The 25633-nt window shown below is 35.0% G+C and overlaps 1 protein-coding gene and 1 long non-coding RNA gene across 3 annotated transcripts in view; one reads left to right on the plus strand and one right to left on the minus strand.

The window, feature by feature from the left end:
* Positions 1–25633, plus strand: part of LOC136032938 (uncharacterized) — a 212308-nt gene that overhangs the window by 24377 nt on the left and 162298 nt on the right. The window lies entirely within an intron of this gene.
* LOC136032937 (protein shisa-3-like) overlaps positions 1–25633 on the minus strand; it is an 83559-nt gene that overhangs the window by 9773 nt on the left and 48153 nt on the right. The window contains exons 2-4 of the mRNA XM_065713406.1: positions 23824–23921; positions 19065–19248; positions 8054–8172 (exon numbers count right to left, since the gene is read on the minus strand). Of these exons, the coding sequence (XP_065569478.1) occupies positions 8054–8172; positions 19065–19248; positions 23824–23860 (340 nt within the window). The 5' untranslated portion in view covers positions 23861–23921. The remainder of the gene's footprint in view (positions 1–8053; positions 8173–19064; positions 19249–23823; positions 23922–25633) is intronic.

Genomic DNA, 25633 nt, shown 5'->3' on the forward strand with positions numbered 1-25633 from the left:
CACAATCAAATATAATCTTTGAAATAAACAGAAAAAGAGAATCTACTTCATGGTATGAAAGCGAAGAAGTGACTGAAAAACTAAAAACAAATCAAACAAACGATTTCAAAATTAATTTGCGCATAAATTCCACCCATAGCTGCAGATGAAGCCCATCATTAGAATCGATTTGTATTAGCACGACTTATTGATCCTTTTTATAATGAGAATAAACGTTTACTGAATCTCTATTTATTAGATTGCGACAAGAAAGGGCTGAAATAAAAATTTCCGCAGTATATCATGGTTGCAATTATCGCAAAACCAAAGTAGAAAGCAAAGGTTCTCACAATTTTCTGTTTAAGAACATTAGTTCATTAGATAACCTTCAAAGACAGGTTTTTGTCCCTTTTGACAAAATTCTCAGTCCCTGAGACAAAAGTCTAAGGAGCTATGGATGGGAATCAGGTTTAACTTGAAATAGGGCTATTTTAATCATATACGGTGCCTGATTTCATATAAATTTTTATAGTTTTTTTAAACTTCAGAGGGCAAAAATTACATGCTATTCATAAATTCTTTCATTTACACAAACCTAGGGAAAACTTTGACTAAGCCGAGATTTTATAAGATTTTATTACCTTCCTTCGTAGAATTTCTGTAATTTAGTATTCAGAATCAAGTGCCCCTTTCACATTCCTCTTTCTCGAAAGAGACGAAAACTAGTCTTTGAAAATTATCTAAGGTGCTAATATTCTGAATTAGAAAATGGCGAGAATCTTCGCTTTCCAATTTGGTTCTGATTTTGCTTGTTGATAAATAGAAACTGTATTCGCATCAAAAGCATATTAAACATATTAAAATTGAAATACATCTTCTCTAGAATATGGTAAGCTTTTATATGGGCTATATATTTTAAGACAATGTTTTAAAAACACCTTCCCAAGAATTGACGCATAAGAAAAAATTGCAAACTGAAAGAAAATACATTTTGATGTCATTGGCAGCCACAGCAATTTTCTAAGACGCAGCATGTGAAAAGTTTTTGAGTGAGACGAGTAAAGGTTTGGGAAAAGCTCTAATCATAAGAGCGTCAGTTTTAATTAGGACGTTGCAGTCTTTGGCAATTTTAAACAATTTTGTGTTTACGGTAGGTGGAGGGTAATCAATAATAGCAAGATACTAACTAGCAATATATTACTAAGTACTACTACTACTACTACTACTACTACTAATAACTCACTGCAGCACCAAGCCGCCTGAGGCCAACACAGCTACGCACGCTCCTCCTCCAACCTAATCTATTTAAAGCCTCCCTCTTTACACCCTCCCAGGAAGTTCCCATTTCCTTTAAATCCTTATTTATGACATCCTCCCAACCCAGACAAGGACGACCTGCTTTCCGTGTAGCCCCAGACGGTTGGCCAAAAAGGACAATCTTCGGTAATCTGTCATCCTTCATCCGTAGAACGTGGCCTAGCCATCTCAACCTTTCTTTCATTATAGCCCCAGAAAGCGGGATTGAACCACACTTTTCGTACAACCTACTGTTTGAAATACGGTCAGTCAGCCGGGTACCCAGAACAATCCGTAGGCAATTTCTCTGGAAAACATCTAGTAAATTTTCATCTGCTTTTCGGAGTGTCCATGCTTCAGAGCCATATTTGACCACTGTCATCACTGTAGCTTCCAATATTCTAATCTTGGTTTGTAGGCTTATCTTTCTATTCTTCCAAACTTTTTTTAACTGTGAAAAAACACCCTGAGCTTTAGCTATTCTACTTTTAACATCTTCACTGCTCCCACCATCTTTACTAATAATACTACCAAGGTAACTGAAGCTCCCAACCTGATCAATCTTTTCGTTACCTAAGGTCACCTGTTCATCTTCACTTATTCCTAACCTTAGTGACTTAGTCTTCTTAACATTAATTTTCAAGCCTATTTTAGCACCCTGAACTCGTAAAACCTCTAAAAATTCATTCATTTTGCTCACACTTTCATCTAATATGCTTAAATCATCAGCATAATCTAAGTCCAGGAGCGTTCTTCCTCCCCATTTGATTCCATGGTCTCCAATTGCCTTTCCTGTGCTCCTTAAGACGAAGTCCATCAAAATGATCCATATAAAGGGGGATAGAACACAACCCTGCTTAACTCCTGATTTAATACAAAACCAGTTGCTAACCTCATTTCCTACCTTAACCCCAGCAGTATTATTCTCGTACATAGCGCAAATCACTTTAATGTATTTTTCTGGTATACCATATAACGATAAGACCTTTGTTAACGCTGTTCTATCAACAGAATCGAAAGCTTGCTCATAATCGATAAAACTAAGGACCAAAGGTGTTTGACAACGAAGGGACTTCTCAATTATTAACCTAAGAGTGAAAACATGGTCGACACATCCTCTACCTTTTCTAAAACCGCATTGTTCTTCCCTTAAAACTTTGTCTACCGCATGTCTCAGTCTAAAAAGTATCATATTACTCAGTAATTTGCTACCTACAGAGACCAGACTAATGCCTCGATAATTCCGACATTCACTCTTGTCACCTTTCTTATACAGTGGTTTAATTAAGGTTTTCCTAAAATCATTGGGTACTTCCCCTTTTTCAAAAATCATGTTCATAATCTTCAGTAGCTTATTCCTAACCTCAGAGCCACCATATTTAAGGAACTCATTAATCATACTATCAGCACCTGGGGCCTTATTATTTTTTAATCCTTCTAGTACTGTCGCTAATTCTTCCTCACTAAACAAATCTTCCTTCACATCCAAGGTATCACAAACTTTTTCATTTTCATCTATATCTTTTCCTGCAACTGTATCTCGGTTTAGCACATTTTCAAAATGTTCCACCCATCTTTCTTTAACTTTTTCCTTATCACTAATTGTGACCCCATTTCTATCTTTAACTGGGACTAGTCCGGATCGGCTACTCCCTTTCAATTTATTAACATGCCAGTATAATATTTTACTATTATGCCGTCTAGCCGCATCTTCCAGATCCTCAGCAATTTTATCCATCGCCTCCATTTCACATCTCCTTAGTTCATATTTTAATGCTTTCTCCACTTTCTTTACATTCCTTTTGTTTTCATACGACCTATCGCTCAGATAATTCTTATACAAACCCCTTCTACTCTCTATTAAACCTAAAGCTTTTTCACTAATATTCCTAGTTGCTGTCTTAGCACTCTTCCCTAGGACACCATCAGCAACTTCACAAATTGTTTTTCTGAAATTATTCCATCCATCTTCCACATTGTCAAATTTTAAACCCTCAAGTTTAGTACTCAACTGTTCCTGGAATTTTTTTCTCAAATTTTCATCCTGAAGTCTACCAACATCATAACTTTCCGGGAGGGAGTTACTCTTCCGAAATTTCAGCTTTAAATTAACCTTAGACACTACTAGATGGTGATCTTTACTTTTAACATCAATAACGGCACTCCTATACACCCTAGTATCTTGTATTGATCCTGCTAGTCTTCTGTTTACAATAACATAATCAATAAGGTTTGCTGTCTTACCATCACGTGAATACCATGTCAACTTATGGGCCATTTTGTGACCAAACACCGTATTGGTTATAACTAGGTTGTTATACCTACAAAATTGCAAAAGCCTATAGCGATTACTGTTTTCTTTTCCTACACCAAAATTACCTAGGCTAGGATACCATCTATCCCTATTTCTACCAACCTGGGCATTAAAATCTCCTAGCAAAAACACCATATTTCTACCTGGTACCCTGTCTATTTGCTCCTGTAACTGTAAGTAAAATTCATCTGAGTCACTAGTATCTCCATCAGTTGGTTCAATGGGGGCATATACTACTATAACTGATACCCTAAACTTTTTAGTCATAAAATGAGCAATTAGTATTCTATTATTAATACCTTCCCAGCCTAAACAAGACTTAGCAGCTTCCTTATTCATCATGAGCCCTACTCCCTGTCTATGTACCCCATCCTTCCTTCCTGAGTAAACAAATTCTATGTCACCTAATTTCAAGCTTCCTATGCCTGGGTTATGAGTCTCTGAAACTCCTAATAAATCGAGTTCAAACCGTCTGAATTCGTCAGTCAAAATGTTGATGCGATAGTCATTTTTTAACGTCGTAACATTCCAAGTTCCAATTTTCATGTTCTCTAAATCTTTGAAATTATTTTGGCTTCAAGAAAAGCAGTGATCCCGGATACCAGTGCAGGATGGGGACCAACATATCTTCTCAAGTCTACACCGAAGCGCTTAAGCCGGCTTAGAACCGGACAGCAAGAAGTCCCTGGGACCTCCAGTAAGTTGGAGGCTTTGTGCAATCCTGGGCCCATCTTGGTCACAGCATGGTTTTCAGCACTTGGCGATGCTCTTCTATCAACAAGAGTCGAAATCCTGCACAGACAGTCCCAAGCCTATTACCTCCGACTCATTATATATTCATGCCTACAAATATTATGCTACTACGGGGAGGCAGCCCATAGTAGATAAATTAGCTAGGAAGAGGTTTTTCAGCCCGAAAACGCCCATCAAAACAAACCAAGCCCAGAAAATTATCCAATAATCAGAGTCCCGTACGAGTGCTGTGTTGTTTACTAGGCTATAATTTCCTCGAGGGGCGCCACTCCTCAAGTGGGAAAAATTGACCGCAAGTTTCCCAGTCTTGCAGGTACCCCGAAAGGGTCGAGGCAGCCCTTTACAGAGGCCGTTGTCCATAAATCTGGATCTTACGCCCTGCCGCAGTTGTCCTCCTATAGAGGATCCTCCCACGATGGTGTTCTGCTTCACCATGCAATTTAACCCATTACTGGGAGAAGGTTTGTAACTCATCTGACGCGGGAACACGGCAGTTGGCCCTGCTGAGTGTACATTTGAGGGGCCTTCTTCCTCCTCCACCTGAAATTATGACCCCCCAGGGGAGGGTTTCCCAGTTTCTATTATGGGCCCCACTGGGACAAGGTCCTACTTGGCCTAAGCCTCCTATGGAGCTACTCTACCTATCTATAGGGCTTACATATATACATATATATATATATATATACATATACATATACATACATATACATACACACATACATATACACATACATACATATACACATACATACACATATACTCACTAACGTGCAAATATATACCCTGAATTGGTATAGGCTAGGTCTGTATATGGTGAATATTAATTTCCTTTCTGATGCAAATTCACAATAACTTTGGATTCAGGATGCAATTCTGACTATAGAGATTAGTATTTTTCTTACTTGAAGTGTATGTGCAGAATTAGAAATTCTGCTGGTACTACAAAAGTAGACCTAAGTAGCCAATTTAGCCTGTCTGAAACATCTCACAAGCCAACACCTTATAAAAAACACCTTTGATAATTTAAATGAATAAGAAAACTTATTAGAAATTCTGCTGATACTGCAAAAGTAGACCTAAGTAGCCAATTTAGCCTGTTTGAAACATCTCACAAGCCAACACCCTATAGAAAACACCTTTGAGAATTTAAATGAAGAAGAAAACTTATTAGAGACTCTGCTAATACTGCAAAAGTAGACCTAAGTATCCAATTTAGCCTGTTTGAAACATCTCACAAGCCAACACCCTATAGAAAACACCTTTGACAATTTAAATGAATAAGAAAACTAGTTAAAAACTCTGCTAATACTGCAAAAGTAGACCTAAGTAGCCAATTTAGCCTGTTTGAAGCATCTCACAAGCCGACACCCTATAGAAAAACACCTTTGACAGTTTAAATGAATAAGAAAACTAGTTAAAAACTCTGCTAATACTGCAAAAGTAGACCTAAGTATCCAATTTAGCCTGTTTGAAACATCTCACAAGCCAACACCCTATAGAAAACACCTTTGGCAATTTAAATGAATAAGAAAACTAGTTAAAAACTCTGCTAATACTGCAAAAGTAGACCTAAGTAGCCAATTTAGCCTGTTTGAAGCATCTCACAAGCCGACACCCTATAGAAAAACACCTTTGACAATTTAAATGAATAAGAAAACTAGTTAAAAACTCTGCTAATACTGCAAAAGTAGACCTAAGTATCCAATTTAGCCTGTTTGAAACATCTCACAAGCCAACACCCTATAGAAGGGACAAGAAAGCATTGCTGTATGTGCGATACTACTTGAGCTTTATAAGAGGTTTGCAAAAAAGTGACCCATTTTTACTGGAATATGTAGATGGTGGCTGGAAAAATATTGGTTAGGGGTGCTGATTTGACCTCGGTGAGCGGTAAAGCATGATCCAATGCTTTGCAACCTTCGTTAGGACTCTCTGGGTCTAAAGTACAGGGTAATGGCTTACTATTTTCGGTACTCACAAAATGTAAATGACCAAAAACAATTGATATATCGATTGCTAATTTTGGTGCTTTGGAAAATTAATAAAGTAATACTGATGATATACCATAATTTAATAAAAAAGAATTATTCAATACAAAAAACAAGTCTAGTCGAGTGAAAGTAAAGAGCCTATTATAACCTAAGCGAACTATTCCCTTCTCAAACCCCATTTTTAAATACTGCCCCTTTTCAATCCTCGCTCTTTACGCTAAAGTTAGACTTTTTGTCACAAATGTGTAAGGAAGACTGCTGAAACCCAGGAGGCGCTGAGTTTGAATGAGAAATATTTTTCAAGAACTGTTAAGACTTTAGCATAAAGAGCAAGGCTGAGGAAAGGGCAGCCCCCTTCATATACAGAAGGATTTTGTTCGTTTTAAGTTTTACTGTTGTTCCATGCTTTAAGTTCAAAAGCTTTTTATGCTCAAATCCCGTCAAGATCACACACTGTTTGAGGGAGCTTTATTCCTGTTTCTAAAATAATGCTATTTTTTATGTACCATTAGCAATAATGACCAACTTATAAAATAGAATACAACTGGCATATTTAAAGTTCGCATGAATAATAGATTTTGACGTTGCATATATTGTAATCAAAACTTCGTTGTTTAGACTTTTGGTTTCTATTGCGAAGGGTCACTTTTGACTAATAGTTTGTTACTGCGAGCTTCTTGATACAAGACTCTGTTGAGTATGAGTTACTATTTCATCAATCATCTCTCGCTTTTTACATTCAAGTGGGTTTGATATATCAAACTTGATTATAGGGTTATCACATTCACGATGTTAAGGCAAGTTCTTCGAAGACTTTTTGTTTTTATGAGGATGTTCCCTATGATCGTCGACACGAGTGTCTGAAGGCCAATTTTTTTTAGAGAAACAAAACGACATGTAAAAACGTATATAAAGAGAAAAGTAGGAAATATTTTCATTTTAATCTCGGTAAAAACAAAGCACCTGCCCCCCTAATAAATTTACCGGTGACGCTCATGATGCTCCCCCTTCTCCTCACCTTATGTGCTAGTAAGCAAGTAAATGTAATTTATTGTGTTACACAAAAAAGATTGTCTCCTCTTTATAAATAATTCCTGAGAAGACATTGGCTAATTATGACAAAACGAAAGGACCGCAAAGAAGAGACAAATGAGAACAAAAACAGCAATTGCAAAAAACAACAAAAAGGACTATACAAATACTTTGGTTAGGGTCTCCACACGTCTTTAGTGCAAATAATAAAAAAAAGAGATACAAATCCAAAGTATAATATAAAAAACAAACCTTAAAACAAACACTGAAACTAAAATGGGAAAGATCCTTTTCAACCAATGATGAAAGAGTAACTCGTTTTTTTACTGGTTGTTTTTATCCTCTTTTTCTTTCTTCTTTACTATTCTTTCGTTTTGTCTTTGTTAAAAGGGATGATATCACCCGGTAGCGCCCATATATAAGGCGTAATTATTTTGAAGGAATCAAAAGTTGATTTAAATAAACCTCTGATATTAAGGTTTGTAGTTTTAAAGGTATTTTAAGAATGTCTAACCACACTTTCAATCAATAGAATGAATGGTGGGGTTTTAACTAATATCTTGTACCTCATTTAAATGCCCTGTAGACTGCTAATAGCATACGGGCTGTTTTGTGTCATAGTGACTATTTAACTTTTTTTTTGAAACTTGAGATCAGTGGACGAATTCTTTAGTTGAGTGACTCTTACCTTTGTTTTTGCTGCTTTTCTTGTGAAGCATACAGCCAGGTAAGAAAAAGCAAATAGCTAGGGTTAATATGCTAAGTCCAATGGTAATTCCAAGTCCAACACCGATGATTAAAAGAAACCTAAAATTGATGGTCGAAGTAAAATACCACATTTGGTTTTGAGAGACTCGGAAGAGTTAAGTACAAAAGACCAGATTTTGGTAACAAATGAATTGACAGTCTTTATGAGTTTCTGAAGAATCCAAAATAGTTATGAATATTTTTATTGTCGAGATTACGATTAAACTGCATAGTTAAATTAGAAATGTATTTGAAAAGAGGAAATAGTGATTGATACTACGGTCAGTTCTTATTCTATATTCAACTAAACATGGGCAGTGGGATCAAAACAGTAAGTAGAAGATGTGGTATATCGTCGTATAATGTAGTGTTATCATCGTTTTTTATTGTTTGTCTCATTGAAGCTAAGCTTGTCACACATCAAAAAGGCTTATTTTAAGTTCAGTTTTATGAGCTTATATAAGCTACAAGTCATTGATTAAAAGTTTTTATGTAAACGCGATTTAAGTTAACCGTCCATTAAGTTGGTCTACGGAAAATTAATTTAGGTTGTAGGAGGCATATTAAAAATGAGCTAACTTAGAAGCTCGAAATAGATTAGGATAGAAGAAGAGGGTTTACTTATGTCTCGACCTCATCGCGGCTTAAAGCTATAATGGTTTTGTAGTAGTGGCTTTGTGTGACTCGCTTTCCGTAGGGACTCGTGTTCGCATAGTTGAAAACACTTTATGAATTTATTGTGGTAATTTTTCAGTCTTGTTCTACTCGTTGAGTAAGTATCACTTTATTAAAAAGTCTTGAGTTTACAAAAACCCAACAATTATTACTGAGGGAAAAAAAGAATAATTAACAAGAACAAATTAATTTAGAGCTTTAAGAATTTAAGCTGTAGTAAGTAGATTTTACCATTATTGCGTAAAAGTTAATTTTATATAGTTTAGCATACACATTTTCCACTTGTGTGGACCTCATTACATAGGTAGATAGTGTTAGAAATACTTTTTCTCCTTTAGGACATTTTCAAAGCATTACATTATCCATTTTTGTCCAATCAGTTCTTTATTTTCTCTGGGAACCTTTCTTTTCCTAATATTTTTCACGCTGTAATGAGTAGCAGTCACAAGTTTATTCAATATATTTTGAGCTCAAACCCCTTGGCTCCAAAAGGCTATTGTCAGATTTTATCTTGGCTATTACTTCTTCCAGTCAAGAATGTAAATCTTTTGTTTGTGACGGCTTTTCAAGAAGCAGTCGCTTCGAACAATAGCCTAAACGCCTGCAAGCTCTTGCAATAGGAATTGAAAGGAGTACTTTATAAGATTTAGCCTGAAATCATTTGTTACAAGTAACGCCCAAGGCGTGTTTGCTAAGAAAACATGCCAAGAGAAATAGAGAGCGTGAAATTGACAAAAGATTAACCCAATACCTAGAGGCTATCGATCAAGCTAATGAATTCTAGTTTAGGTGTCTATAATAAGATACACCTTTCGAAGAGCGTGAAATGACTCAAGCACATCTTTTCTGTTCCGGCGTCTGGTTATTAGCTGAGTGAAGGATGATACTAGAAATTTCAAAGGAAGAATTAACTCTAAGCAACAGGAACTGCGTGAATTGCAAAATAGTGCTTTCAATTTTGAAAAGTAAAAGAAAAAACAAGAAAAACGGAGAGATAAGCATAAAATGATTCGTATTCGAAACAAGAAAACGAAAAGTAAATGAAGAAAACAGGAAAAACGGAGAAATAAACATAAATCGATTCCCTTTTACCTTATATGTCTTGGAAATTGATTATTTTTATTTCTTTCAACGAAGACATCTTTTGAAATTTTTAAAGCAAAAATATATTTTTGAAATACGGTGATATTTCGAATGACAGGATAACATTTGAATTGACAAAAGTGGTAAATAGGTCTAGCTTCCCTATTGTTTGTTGGAATCGTCTCTCGTGATAACAATAATATTTTAGTACCGTTACTTAATATATCTAAAAATTTACTTTCCTTATCGATTTCTTGCTATTATCTCAATAATATGGATGACAGAAGAAATCATGCCTAAAGAAACTTCTCTAAGCAACAAGACTTGTGTTAATTATGTTTCTAGTGCTAGCTTATGTTTGTTGTCCTAGAAGGGTGGAGAGAGAAATATATGATCTTTTTGATTTTGCTATTTTAATCCGCAGTTTGCCCTTTTTTCTTTAACCTTGAATAGGTTTTTCTTAAACGTCTTGAGTTAAAAAAAGATATATTTGAAAACTGATTATGTCCCAACTAAAAATTAATATCGGAAAAGTGGTTATGTCCCTACTAAATAATTAGAAGTAACATCAATTGTCAAGGCTTCAAATTATTTACAGAAGTGCGTTAATTATGAAAGGAAAGTGGATTAATTGACCCCTATATTTTTTCGTTCTCATTAGGTTTTGAATTATTTTTGGTACTTATCGGTTATATAATAGACACTCGGGAAGTTAAGTTCGATTAATGCTAATGAAATGAAACAAAATATGATGAATAAATAATAGTTTCGAAACAAATTTGAGCTATATATATTCACATTAGGGGGGTGGGGTGGGGGTAAAGCTTAGCATATATTAAATGCGTAAACTAACCGTTGATGTATTTAATATACGCTATGCTTTACCCCTCCCCCCTAACATGCAAATATATAGCCCAAACATTGGATAAAGCTAATGAAATAAAACAAAATATGATGAAAATATAATACTTTATTAGGAAAACTGCAAAATTACAAACTAACCGGTTATTATCTCATTTGATCTTTGCCATCCAAATGATCGACAGTATAAAGAAGTTACTTGACAAGTTTCTTGTGTCCAAATTTTTAAGTGTCTATTATATAACCGATAAGTACCTTATTTTTCAGTAATTGTATTAGAAAACACATTTTTCATATTGTCATAAAAAAATCGATAAACAAACAAAAATACCACCCTAGATTTCGAAAAATATATTCTGCCCTACCCATATATTTTCGTGAATTGACACCCCTGTTGGTACAGGCCTATTTTGTATTTACTTTCTTACAAAGGTTTCTAATACTTAGATAAAAATTAATTGTAGTTTTCACTATAGTGCATATTCTTTTCATGAATTAATTTAAAAAAACAACTTTCCGAAAATACATCCGAATATATACGAATAAATAAATCCTAAAACGAGTGAAGTTCAAGTTGAATTTGCAAATCAAGCTTAAACAAACAACATTATTTTGCTGTTAAAGTATAAATGAAACCCAAAACGATCAGAAATTAAACAAACAATCATAGCAAATAAACATACAATAGGTACTAATATAAATGAGTAAGAATGACAAGAATCTGAACAAGAATCTCTACAAACAAGAGTTTGGGTTTTCCCTCCTTCTCTCACTGAAAAAGTCTAAAACCTACTGCGTCATTGGCGCTTTACTGAAAACTATATGTGTTTTGAACAGTCTTGGATAGTACAAATAAAATTCACTGTTTTTAATTCACATTTTATTTCACTGTCATGTTATTTTCATTTTCAATGTTGCAATAACTGGGAAAGAAAATATATGAAATATAATTCATTTCTAGCAAAGCACCAATGACGCAGTAGGCTTTAGGTTTTGACAGTTAGGAAAGAGGGCAGTATCCAAACTTTTGCTTGTTGTGAAGCTACATTTCACTTGAACAGTCTTGGAAGAGCTATTAAAATTAAACCGAATATTTGATATATAATGATATTAATTAATGAAAGCTCATCAGTTCAAAAGTTGATTTTACTGTAATTTTATGTTCATTTTAAATGTTGTAATAAGTATAAAAAGTAGATATTTGCAATATAATTCATTTTTAGTAAAGCACTAATGACACATTAGAGAGGAGGCTATTTATCATCGACAACTATGTATTACCATCTCTTCCAAATGATGTGTCTCTGAAAAAAAATTGGAACCTTATGGCCTTGGGGTTGGTGGGCAAGGCTAGTTACCATCGGATCACTTTTGACTATTTCGATTTAAGACTGAACACTTTCTTTGGAACTAGAACTTTCAATTTCTAATCGTTTGAATCCCCTCCAAAGTTTATGCGGCCAGCTTTTCCGTAAAAACCTTACATGCCCCCGGGGCATAAGTTACAACCCTCCCCCAAGGTCTTGGGCGAGGGGGGTATGCGGACCCCGAAGTTTTTTCATCTGATATTTGGACTATTTCAAACAAAATCACTATCTCAAAACTTTGATCGGATATATTTGGGGAAAAGAGGGGGGGGGGGTGTTTGCACGCCGATCCCTTTTGGCTACTTCTTAAAAAGGTAAACAGAAATTTCAATTTTCAATAAAATGAGCCACCTCTGATGTTTATGCGACCACCCCTTAAATAAAATATTATATGCCCCCAGTGTATAACTTACAACACTTCCCCCAGGCTCTGGGGGGATGTGTTGGCCCCTGAGTTTTGTTATCTGATCTTTAAAGTATTTTGAACTAAATGGCTATCACAAAATTCTGATCAGATGTGTTGGGGGAAAAAGAGGCTTTGAGTGGGAGGGGGTTAATTGCTCTCTGATTACTTTTGAATCTTAAAAAGGGCACTAGGAATTCCAAGTTACAATCGAATGAACCCCCTCCAAAGTTTATACTACCTTTTCTTCCATAAAAACCTTATATGCCCCCAAGGCATAATTTACCACACTTGTCCTCATGTTCTGGTGGGCTTTGTTATTCCTGGAGTCTCTGTTATATGATCTTTGGTCTATTTTGAACAAAATGGCTACATAAAAATTCGACCGGACGCATTTGTGGAAAAGAGAATTAGTGGGGGGGACTAGTTGCCATCGGATCACTTCGACTCTTAAAAAGGAAATTTGGATTTCCAATTTCTAATCATGTGAGTCCCCTCTGAGGTTTAGACGACCATTTCTTCCATAAAAACTTTCCATGCCACCAGGGCATAAGTTACAACTCTTCCCCGGGCTGTAGGGGTAGAGGCTACGTTGATCCCAAAGTTTTTGTTACCTGATCGTTGAACTATTTCAAAAAAACTGAAAATATCAAAATTTTGGTCGGATACGTTTGGGGAAGAGAGGGTATGTGTATGCATGTGTGTGGGGTGGGGGGGAGGAGGGTATATGCCTTCCAATCCCTTTGACTCATAAAAAGGTAACCATAACCGTCAATTTCCAATCAAGTGAGCCACCTCCGAAGTTTATACGACTTCCCCTTACATAGGAACCTTGTGTGCCCTGGGGCATAACCTAAAACACTTGACCTTGTGCTCTGGGTGTTTGTGTTGACCCCGGAGTTTTTATGCCTATTTTTTTTTAAACTATTTTTAACAAATTAGCTGCCTCAAAATTTTTATTGGATGAGTTTGGGGAAAAAAGGACGTAGGGTACGGGCTAATTGCCCTTGATCTCTATTAAATCCGTAAAAGTAAACTAGAATTTTAGTTTCTAAGCAAATGAGCCTTATTTAAAGTTTATACGAGTATCCCTTCTATAAGAACCCTACTTACCCCCAGGGCACAACTTACAACGTCTGCTCTGGGCCATAGGGGGTTGTTTCGACCCCGGAGTTTTATTACCTGATATTAGAACTATTGTAGACGATGGTTATCTCAAAATTTTCATCGAGTTTTTGGGGTAAAAGGGTGTGAGGAGGGCGGCTAGTTGCCCCCGATCTCTTTTGAACCTTAAAGATTGAAGTAGAACTTTCAAGTTCCAATCAGATGAGACCTCTTTAAAGTTTATACGAGCTTCCTTTTTATAAGAGCCATAAATGCTCCAAAGGCGTATTACAACTTCGTCCTTCAGGCCCTGGGGGGGGGGGTTGTATCGACCCTGGAGATTTTGTTTTATGATCTTTGAATTATTTAACAAAATGGCTATCTCAAGACTATTATCGGTTGTATTTGGAAAAAGGGTGGCAGGTGGAGGGGGGGGGTAGTTGCTCTACGATAAATTGTGGCTCTTAAAAAGGGTACTAGAATTTCCGCTCAGGTACTAGAGTTTCAATCAAATGAGCTCCCTCCGAAGTTTGCATGATGACCCCTTCCATGTGAAGCGCCTCTGGGAAAAGAAAAGTAAATAATGAAATAATATTAAATATTGGAGCCGTATGGCCTTTACTATAGGCAGAGCTATAGCGTTGCTTCTGACTGATTGACACAAGAACAACTACTGTTAACCCAATATTTTTTGGTATCAGAAAATACGATGTAATTTTTTTTTTATTATTCTTAATCTTTTTTTTTGTTGTGATTTAAAAAAAAAATTAAATTAAGCTTAAGCTCTAGGAAAACGACTAAGTAGGTTAAAAGTCATTAAACGTCAATGCCTTTACCATTGACGTCTGCAGCATTCTGTAAGGCTCCCAACCGTTGGGTCTACCGCTCCACTTCAAAAATAATCATTTCCCATGATTTCCATGGGGATGATATACCAATAACTATGCAAAGAAGGCTAGTCATGAATTTGCTTCAATGGTCATTCTTTAGTCAGAGATGTGAAATGTAATTCAAATTTTTGCTGAAGTACTTTAATTTGAATGGTATTTTTTCCATGAGTGTTCTGAAGAAATATGCGCAAGACAAGACAGGGTCAGTATTTGTCAATTATTTGGAGCTTAAGAATTCATGCTGAAGGAAAACAAAAACGTGTCACTTCAAGAACAGAAGATACTTTGAAATAATCTCTGTTATTCATAGATGGTACCTGTATTGACATCACTTTTAAAGAATACATTACCTTTTTTAAAAATAAAATTCAAACATAAAGATGGCTTTTCCATAAAAAGGAATTTGAATTTCCAAAGAAAGATTTTTCCCCCAAAACAAGTTAAATATAATGATAAACACCTGGGGCCATCTTTTAACTTCCAAAGAACTGAATAAGTTGAAGTTTGAGCTTTTTGCAGTATTTGATGGTGATGCATAATTTCCCGATTGCTCTTTGGGGCCATAAAAGAAAAGGACTGCCCTGCCTGGGTAGCAATAGATAATAGGAAGAAATTTTTACAGGGTGCATGAGTAAACTTGTAAAGCGTTTATTGTTTACTTTGATATGCGATGTAAAAAATCCTTCTTTTAGTAAAACAATAATCTTGTGCTGTTTAGGATTATACAGTATATGTTCTATATTTTCATTTTTCTTCCCTAGCCAAGGTCCATGGGGCTTCCGTAAAAAAAATCCATTTTTCTCCATCTATAGATTGATTTGCTGTACGTGTAACTGAACCCTCATGTAATTGAACTTCAAGCAACTGAACCCTTGTAACTAAACCTTCTTGCATCTGAATCTAGGTACAACTAAACCATTGTGTTACTGAACCCTCATACAACTGAGCCCTTGTGCCACTGAACCATCGTGCGACGTAACCTTTGTGTAACTAAACCCTCGTGCAAGTGAACCCTATTTAACCGAACCCTTGTGCAACTGAACCCAGACGAAACTGAACCCCTTCAATTCAACCGCATTCAGCTTAGCCCTGCTCAAACCAAAAATATAACTAGAAAATGTAATTCAGCCCGTTTTGTTGGAGGTGACGAAAGGTGACTCGAATTAAAAGGTCTTTATTTATTGATTAATTATTTTGTGTTTTTTTTTATTCTATGCCGTTTCGATTTAAAACAATGCTTCTCTCCAAAAACAACAATTTATCATTCTGCCCTATATAATAGAAAATTTGCAAAAATTTTCATGCCCAGGGCCTGAATACACTTGGAGGTCGTGAACACAGTAATAGTTGTACAGGATTGTACAGTTGTACAGTTGTAATAGTTGTACAGAGAAAACCAACACTAGTTCAGGAATGATAGCTATTATTTAAATTCATCTTAACAGTAAAAGTTTATTGCGGAAGAAACTTTATGGGAATTTTGAGCTGGAAACACTGATATGTTTCTCTTTTTCTATTTTATTTATCCAGTACTAATAGGGCACTAAAGATAGTAAAGAGCTGTTTATGGTCATTTAAGAGCTAACATTCTCATTTACACACTTTTTATAATATTCCATGACATCACTATCATAAAATATCTTATGACACCAAAAGGCGATTTTAGTGTCATTTCTTGAGGGTAAAGGCTTGAAATCACAAAAGGTCAACCACTAAAATCTCCATGATCAAAAACCTTAAAACTAGAAATGGAGTCCCCCTTTTGAACACTCCCTTTTCTTGTCACCTTTGCAAGAAGGAAAAAAAGTTTAGAGATAACTAAACTAACGAGTGAAAAAAATCTATTCAAATTCAAGGCTAATTCCTTAATGATAGAGGCTATTTATTTTTATCTCGACACTACAAATATCATTCCTTCGCAGTTTATGCAACATCTATCTACAAAACCAGCCAAAACAAGGTATTCATGACATTTCTTTATATTTAGTGAATTCCCAAGAAAAATGTTCTTTATTTGAAGAATGGCCTAGCTTGAGTCTTTTAGAGAATCTAAATAATGTGTTAGAAGCTATAAATATTATAGTTGGTGAAAGACTATGAATTATTTTTTTATTTTGCGCAGAATACTTAAAGACTTTCTTTCTCAAGCTGGCAACGTCCTGTTTTTAGTTATACTTAATGTTTTTAATGAAGCACTAGTTTTTTAGTATTCTACAAATATGAGGCAATATCGTGGAATAAAACACAAGTTAGTAATTGTTTGTTTTTTAAATTCATGAAATAAATGCCAGTCAAGATTATTCATCAAAAAAAGGCTTTCTTTCGTTGTAACAAACACACACACACAAACGGAAATCAGATGTCATAAACCGTTAAAGCTAAATTTGTTTGTTAAATGGGGTTGAGCTGCACATGAGCTGAGTTGCACGGAGGCCTAGTTAAACAGGGGGTTCATTTATACGAAGTTGGGGATGAATTGCTCGTGGGTTGAGTTCCACGTGGTTCCAATTAAACGGGTCCAGTTGAGTGAGGGTTTAGTTGCACGGGGGTTCAGTTAAATTGCGTTCTGTTTTACGATGGTTCAGTTACACAATGGTTTAGATGAATGGGGTTAAGCTGCACGGGGTTAGTTGCACGAGGCTTCAGTTACACGTGGGTTTCAGTTGCACGAGGGTTCAGTTGCAAGAGAGTTCAGTTACAACGGTTCAATTGCAAGAGGTTTCAAATGCATGGGGTTCAGTTACAGGAAAATTTAGATGCATGGGGTGGGGTCAGATACACGAAGTTTAGTTACAGAGGTTCAGTTGATTGGGATTTAGTTGCTTGGGGTTCAGTTACACGAGGATTCAGTTGCAATGGAATGACTGATGTATATCCATCCATTGACTATTCTTTTTTATAATGATCTCTAACCACTACGCACGGACCAAACCATTGTCAAACTTGTTGATTAAAACATAATTCACCGGAATTGCAACGCCAATAATACATACCTTGGGTGAGTTTGGTGGGTTGGGCAATGCTCAACTTTCAAGAGTAACCTTCACAATAGACTAGTTGGAGTAAAGAATATAGGTAGATTTTTGGAAATTGGGAAGATGAAATGCTCAAAAATTCGGTCACCTATGTTTATGCTGAATCTGATAAAGGATATAAATACAGACGATTAGTAGAAAAACTTTTGCAGGATCAGAGTTGGTACATGCTTTCCTGACCATTTTTCTGTATTCAAATTATCCACTATTATAGCGGGAGTAAGACATTAAAATCAAGAAAGAACACATACAAATCATAAATTTCGGTTTTCTCATCAATGTGTGTAAAAATATGGTGGCCCCGATATTAAAATATAAATTTTCAATGTGATATAATCTGATAGCTCAGCACGAAAACCAAATCAGAGGGTATTAATTCCAAAAAAGGGAGTTTTTCTTTCTAAAATAAGGAGCATAAAATAGAACAAAAATTGCATTATCAATAATTGTGTTTCAAATCTATGTTTTGGCCTATGTTATTTTGCTGATTATTATATGACTAAAAACACACAATTTTTATTATTTCATTTTTGCAAATAAACCGAATATGTTTCAGAAAAATATTAATTACAGATGACCTTCTTTTGTCTTATTTCTCGCGCTTTTAAATAATAATTTCAGGAAAATGATACTGCCGGTTTCAAAATTTGTTTTATCTGCTCTCTTTATTTCTAATTCTTAATTTAAGGATTATTTTTCAAGTCGGAATAAGTTTCTTTTTCTAATACGAATTACTGGAAAAAAAGCACATCCAATTTGCCAATTATTCCAATTTAGGTAGATTTTATGGACTTACAGTACGACTGGGAACAAGGGAGACATTTGTGTTTCTTACCTTAGAGTGGCATACTGGCAGGCTCTACTTAATTAGTATAAAAGATCTAAGACCAAATTGGCTATGAATTGTGCAATAAAACGACTAAAAACTTCAATGTTTCCAACAAAATAAACAAAAAAATAAAAAAAACTGTTTATAACAATGGCGTCTATGGCCAGATTTCTACATAGTCACCTTTATTACCATAAGGAAAAGGAAAATAAAAGGATAATATAAGTAAATATTTCAGAAACCGCAAAAAAAGAAAATTAAAATCAAAAGAGTTGTTTGCGCTATAGATGTGAAATCCAGAAGGTATAATATTATAGCTAATTAGAAAGGTTGGAAAAGAAATAAGTATAAAGAAACTAATGGGTAAAAATAGCTTTGATTTCTAAGAGAATTACATTAATCTTAATTGTAAATATTATACAGTTGAATTCTAATAGTTTCAAATTAAAACTTAACTCGTAATTCGTTTCTATGTCATTCGTTTTATATTTTTCCATTTAAAATATATTTTTTTGCTTAGTGAGATTAAGCTCTGAGACTTGATCGGTTAAACTTGAAATTTGGCTGTGAATTGATTCTCTGTAATCATTGTCCTAGATTTTCTCGTATTTGTAATTAATTTTTCACGCACTTCCATAGTCTTTCTATTAAATAATACAAATACTTCAGAAATTTTCACTAGCATAGAAAGTGCTGAGTACTTGCATTTGCTCATCTGGTTCATCGGTTTTCCTCTCTAAGCCAAGCTCTTTACCACTGCAGCAGTACTTGAAAGTTTGGGTACCGCAACAGTAGGATGCTTCAGCAACATCAACTTGTGGACAGTAGAAGCCTGTGTTCCATTTTCCAAACGTGTCAACATAGCCACTGCAAAACTCTGTACCTAAAACTGAATAGACATCTAATTGGTTAATTTTCATGAGACCAAAAACAATGATGATAATAATACTAATAACAATAATAATGGTAATAACAATAATAATAATAAAAAAAATACCAATAATAATAATTGTAGTGACTGTATTCGAAAGCTAAGTCGTATAAAAAACTGTTACAACACAATACTAACATTAAAGAAAATGAGAATGGAAATGAATTGATAAGAAATGCATTTTAAACTATACAGAAAATTAGGGGATGTAATATAATTAGGTAATTTATAAGTTGAAAAATTAAATTATCAGTCTTGAGTATATGCATCGATGACTAGGAATTAGTTAATTTTAATGAGCCCAATAACAATAATGATATCAATTCTAATAACAACAGTAAAGGTAATAACCAAAAGAATAATAACAATAATATCAATAATAATGATTGTAGTGACTGTATTCGAAAACTTTTTAGTCGTATACAAAACTATTACAATACTAATATTAAAGAAAATGAGAATGGATATGAATTGATAAGAAATACATATCAAAATATAGAGAAAAATAGGAGATGTAAAATAATTAGTTTAATAAGTTGAATAATATAATTATCAGACGTGACTATATGCATCGATGACGTTGAAGTTAATAAACACCACGGTTTACATTAATAAACATTGCCTAGGACACACAGTATTATTTGAAGGAACACAGTAGGCTATTATCTGATTATTCACAAAGTATATAAGTTAATTATTGAGCTCTGGGAAATTTTCCTCTGTCAGAGAAATCAGGGATACTTTTTAGCAGACATTAAAGGTTATTGTTATGACTCTTAGGTTTTTTCTTAGAAATTTTACTTCAGTTTGTTTTTACGTTAGAAGTTTTTTACTCTTAGGGTGCAGGGGTTAGGTAGAGGTAGTGCATTAACGAATATTTATTTCCTGTTTCCCTCTGTATGCATTATTGACTATGTTTTCCTATCAAAACAGTTTTGCAAGTAATGATCACATCAGCATCGATCAGACGGACTACCATGATATCTACATTAATTTATTATTACTATTTCTACTAACATCTCACCGCAGCACCAAGCCGCCTGAGGCCAACACAGCTACGCATGCTCCTTCTCCATCACAACCTATTTAAAGCCTCCCTCTTTACTCCCTCCCAGGAAGTTCCCATTCCTCTTAAATATTCCTTTGTGACATCCTCTCACCCCAACACTGGACGACCTGCTTTCCGTTTGGTTTTTAGCGGTATGCCAAAAATGGCAATCCTCGGCTATCTGTCATCCTTCATCCGCAGAACGTGCCAAGCCATCTCAATCTTTCTCTCAGTATAGCCCTAGAAAGTGGGATAGAACTGCATTTTTTTGTACGGCCTACTGTTTTAAATAAGTTCTGTCAGCCGGGTACCCGGAACAGTCCGTAGGCAATTTCCTTGGAAAACGTCTAGCAAATCTCCATTTGCTTTTCGGAGCGCTCATTTTTCAGAGCCATATTTGACCACTGTCGCTTCCAATATTGCAGCTTCCAATATTCTATTGGAATATTGTAGCTTCCAATATTGGATCACTTGGATCACTGTAGCTTCCAATATTCTAATCTTGGTTTGCAGACTTGTCTTCCTATTCTTCCAAATTGTTTTCAACTGTGAAAAAAAAAATCTGAGCCTTGGCTATTCTACTTTTAACATCTTCACTGCTCCTACCGTTCTTACTAATAACACCACCAACGTAAGTGAAGCTGTCCACCTGATAAATGTTTTTTTTACCCTTGGCTATTCTACTTTTAACATCTACATTACTGCCATCGTCCTTACTAATAACACTACCAACGTAAGTGAAGCTGTCCACCTGATCAATCTTTTTGTTACTTCTGGCTATTCTACTTTTAACATATTTACTGCTTCCACCGTCTTTACTAATAATACTACCGAGGTAAGTGTATATGTCCACCTGATCAATCTTTTCGTTACCCAACGCAACATTTTCATCTTCCCTATTGGTTTTTCTCAGCACCAAAATTAGCATTGAAAATACTCGATTTTAGAGGGCATAATATTTCTTGGGCAAAAAATTGAGCAAGATGTTGCCTTGACTTTACGTCCATAGAGGCCCGACCTGGATACCGAAGCACCGAGTTTGGTTTTACCCGTACGTATGGTGCAAGTGCATCCATTTCGTAAATAGGGAATTTACAAGACGATTAAAGGACTTTTAAACAACTCTTAAAATGACTTTTTTTGTACGCATTTTGTATTTAGTCTTCGTAAGATTTGAGGCTTCAGACTTGGATGGCCATATTTAAGAACATGTTGCTGACAAAAAGTAATGAAGACATTGTCTTTTCTTGCCAGCAATGCAGAATCCTCATTTCGTGTCTAGCAATGATTTAAGTGTTTCCAACAAAAAAATTCTTATAAACCTGTTACTACATTTGCTATGTCATTTTTTTTACGGTTGAAATTGCTCATGAAAGAATCCTGATCTGGCTTGTTTATTTCTGAGTTGATTTTTGTTTATCACATAACTCTATTCAATTTCTGTGAGCGGAAAATTATTATCCCAAGATTTAAAAATCCTAATGGCACTGGGATCAGTAATTGCCGCTATTCAATTTTTTCTAAGGGGACAAATTTCCTAAATTTCCTGGGAGGAAGGGGACAATTCTTAAATTAATAGGCGTGACAGTAAAATCTCACAGTGCTTAAAATGTTATCCTTAAAACATATTTATTTATTAGATTTGCAATTACTTGGTTTTAGAATATCTGAGGACAAAGGAAGGAAGAAAAAAAATACACTTGGGCTTCGGTCTCAAAGTTAAGTTTTATTGACATCCCTTTTCTCAGTCTTGGCCACTGAAGCCCCTTCAATCGAGGAGAAAAGTTTTCTTATTAGTCAATGAAGGTATTATATTTCCAAGACTAGAGAGTATCCAAGGTTGTCCCATAGCCGCTTATTGAAATTAAACTCTCATTCTATCTCCCATTTGGTCTAAGCTCAATTCATTTAATTTCTCTCAAATGTACCCTTCGAAGCGAATTAGAATAGACTAAAAGCTCTATAGCCTTCAAATCAAAGCTTCAGTTCTAAAATCTTGTTCTTTTCAAATTCAAAAATGGGAATCTCAAAAGTCTCTATAATCTAACTTTATTAAAAATAAAACCTTGGGAAAATACATCTTAAGCCTGCTTGCGTAGTCAAGCAAACAAAAAATGAATTAGTTTGGCATTAGAAACTTGATCGTTCTCAGAGCCAGCCTCCACATTAAAAAGCCCTGGAAATTACACCAGACTACGCACTGTTTGAACATAAAATGTTGATATAAGCCTTCTTTTTTTCGGTTAAATACTTGATTAACTATTACCTTTATTATAGTGAAACAAAGAGATTGGTTGAAAAATATGCTTTACTTCAAAACTTTGCGCCTTTTTTTTTACTAGTACTAAACTTTCTACAAGCTAGAGAAACTAGTTTCGAAGCAACAAGCTTCGCGTACGTAGCTCAAAATCTTAAATGAATACAGCAGGTAATTATAACAATGATTAAAAATCAGGGTTATCTGGCTTCCCGTTCTGACAAACTCTTAAGGGATAATGTATTTAATTAAAAAGAAGCGCAATGAGTTATGTCTTTAAAATAAACAGATGGAACTAAAGCACACAATTTATTACGAAAGTATAGTACAACAGTCTATTTTTTTCTCTTTATCTTGACATTTATGAAAATTTTTCCTTGTGATAAGAATAGAAAATAGTAAGGACAAACTTTTTTATCGGTGGACACTACAATGTTTTCATATTAAAAAAAAAAACATTTTTTTTTCACGTACAGTTACAGTCGAGTTTTTAAAATAGATCTGAAATGTAAAGTTTTAGTCATTAACAGTTATGTGCTAGTATGTCTGTATACAAATTTTATATTTTTTAAAACCGCCTCCAATCCTCTCAGTGACAACGGCTTTTACACAAAATATAAGTTAAAACTTACGTGCCACCTCACCTACGCATAGAAATTATGGTTGGAATCTTTACTGGGCTCAAATTTCAAACAAGTTTCTATTTGTTTCATCCTTTCTTACGGATATTTCTAAAACTTGTAAAGTTGAAGGCAGCTTTAGAAGCATCCGTTCTCTTCCCATTCAGTCTTTTTCTTTAAGAGGTCTGCTTAAGGTATATCTTTTGGGCCCTGCGATTTTGCGACAGGCCTGGAGCTGTAACTTGCACAAAAAGGATAAGTTACTTATATCACTGGATTCATTAACCGTAGATTTATTCATTTAACCAGCGAGAATTATGTTATTGCTTTGACTTTTTCAAAGAGAATAATCTAAACTGACTTTAAGAATTAGAAAATTGTCCTTTTTTTCAAGTAGTTTTGAACGTGGTCTTAATAAAAAGAAAAAAAAGCATGTACATTGAATTTCAAAAATTTAGTCAGTAGATGGATAAAACTGAATCTCAGCAATGGAAGGATAGCAAAATTTTGATCTTTCGTTGATACATTAAAACTGTAAGAGAGCTAGGACAATATACTCAAACTTGCACAGGGTATATAAGCATTAAGCTAAAGGAAAAATACCCTACCTTCATGATCGTCGTTTAGAATCATTGGAACGGGCATTACTTGAATTGCAAATAGAAAGTTTCTTTTCAATGACTCGTTGAATGACTGACACTAAAACCTGCAAGACATAAAAATGAACTTTAAAGCCGGTACAAGCCGTTTCTGCTTTCAAAGTTTCAATTTTTTAAAATATTTTATATCCCCTTTCACACTCATAAAATTAGACAGAAAATAGATCTTTTGATATTGATTATGTTATTGCCTTTGTTTTGTAATTTACAAAAACCCTATCATTAAATTTTCTTAATTAATATTAAACATGTTCAGTTTTCCACTCCACCCTTCAAATTGCATCGAGTAGCATTCTACCTTCTTAATCACCACAGTCAACACATTTCTAGTTTTCAAGTTATTTACACAAAGTTGAATTTTCAGACGAACTGGTTGAGTCTACAAATTCCAAATTTCTGGTTGAACAGTAAGCCCTTGCTTCACAACCTTCTCATAAAAGTGTATTGCCAGTGTTTCTACTGTAAGAAAATGCAATTTCACCATTTGACATTTACTACGTAAATTAACCCCTCAATAATCTTCTTTGGTTTTGTATATAACGTAAAATCCAATAGAGAGTGAATTAGACCAACTTGAGAGGTAGGCAAATAGCATTATATGAACAAAAGGGTGCGTAGCATAGAAAATAACATATTCATAAAATTGCATATTCTCGAAACTACTGAGGGTGCAAATAAAAATCTGCAGAAAAATTTAGCAGAAAAGGGTAAATCGAAAAGGGGTAAATCGATTTCAGAGTGCTAGTACACTCCTTGTTTCTCTGTCCCTTGGCAATTTATATCTCATGTTAAAAGCTTTTTCATTTTGCAAAAGCGCACTACGTATGAGTGGAACAGCCTATCTGTAGAAGTTATAATGTCTTTTTATATAGTGGCTTTTATGAATTGGTAATGATCAGTATTGATTCTGAGTTCAAAGTGAACACACCTGGATTAAATAGGATATTTTATGAACTTATTAATTCAGTAAGCTCTTTTTAGCTCAAGAATTGTGAACTATTTCAATACTGGGCTATAAGCTTTCATCGAATGAAAACTAGTTCATTATAATTCAAGGTTTCGTAATAACTGGTTAAGGATAAAGTGACGTGTAACCTTGACCTACATAAGAGGATTATCAAAAGAACTGTTTGTGCATGAATTGTAGAGAAAAATTTATTGAGTTATTGTTATTGAGCTATTTGAACCAGTAAGCGAGAATCATTTTAATTTACCAGTAAGCGAGCAGAAGAGGGGCGGTTTCTGTCGCAAGGGCCGTAGTACCTGCCGGAAGTGGTGTCTCCCTTGAACTGCGGGGAATGGGTAGCGGAAACCTACACTTCCCTCGGTAATTGGTATATAAATTTGGCGTGTTTCAGGCGTGATGCCTGTTACCAGTAGTGACGATAATCCTGTCCTTGTTTATTCGCTGGTACTGAATTTTGTACAAAGCAATTTGCTAATTGGAGCAGAGGATGACGTGATTAAAAGGCACGAAGTAGAGTTTTTTTACTCTAATTCGGTCAAGGTTGCAAAGACGTTGTTGTGCCAGCTTTGTCCGGGTCATGAAGATTGCCCTATTCGGAAGGGAAATAATGCATTGGTTAGCCATTTCAGCGACATAATTACCCTATTGAAATCTCTTGACGAGACTGACACTGCTGTTCCGACATTCGTCATAAAGCGTCCTGTGGAAGTACGCTGCCTCCCTACCACTGCCTACACCTCTCTATTCTCAAAATTTAATGAGCTCCATCAAGTTGTTTTGGGAATTTCTTCA

The sequence above is a fragment of the Artemia franciscana genome, chromosome 11 (genome assembly GCF_032884065.1).
Source record: "Artemia franciscana chromosome 11, ASM3288406v1, whole genome shotgun sequence".
Classification (NCBI taxonomy): Eukaryota; Metazoa; Arthropoda; class Branchiopoda; order Anostraca; family Artemiidae; genus Artemia; species Artemia franciscana.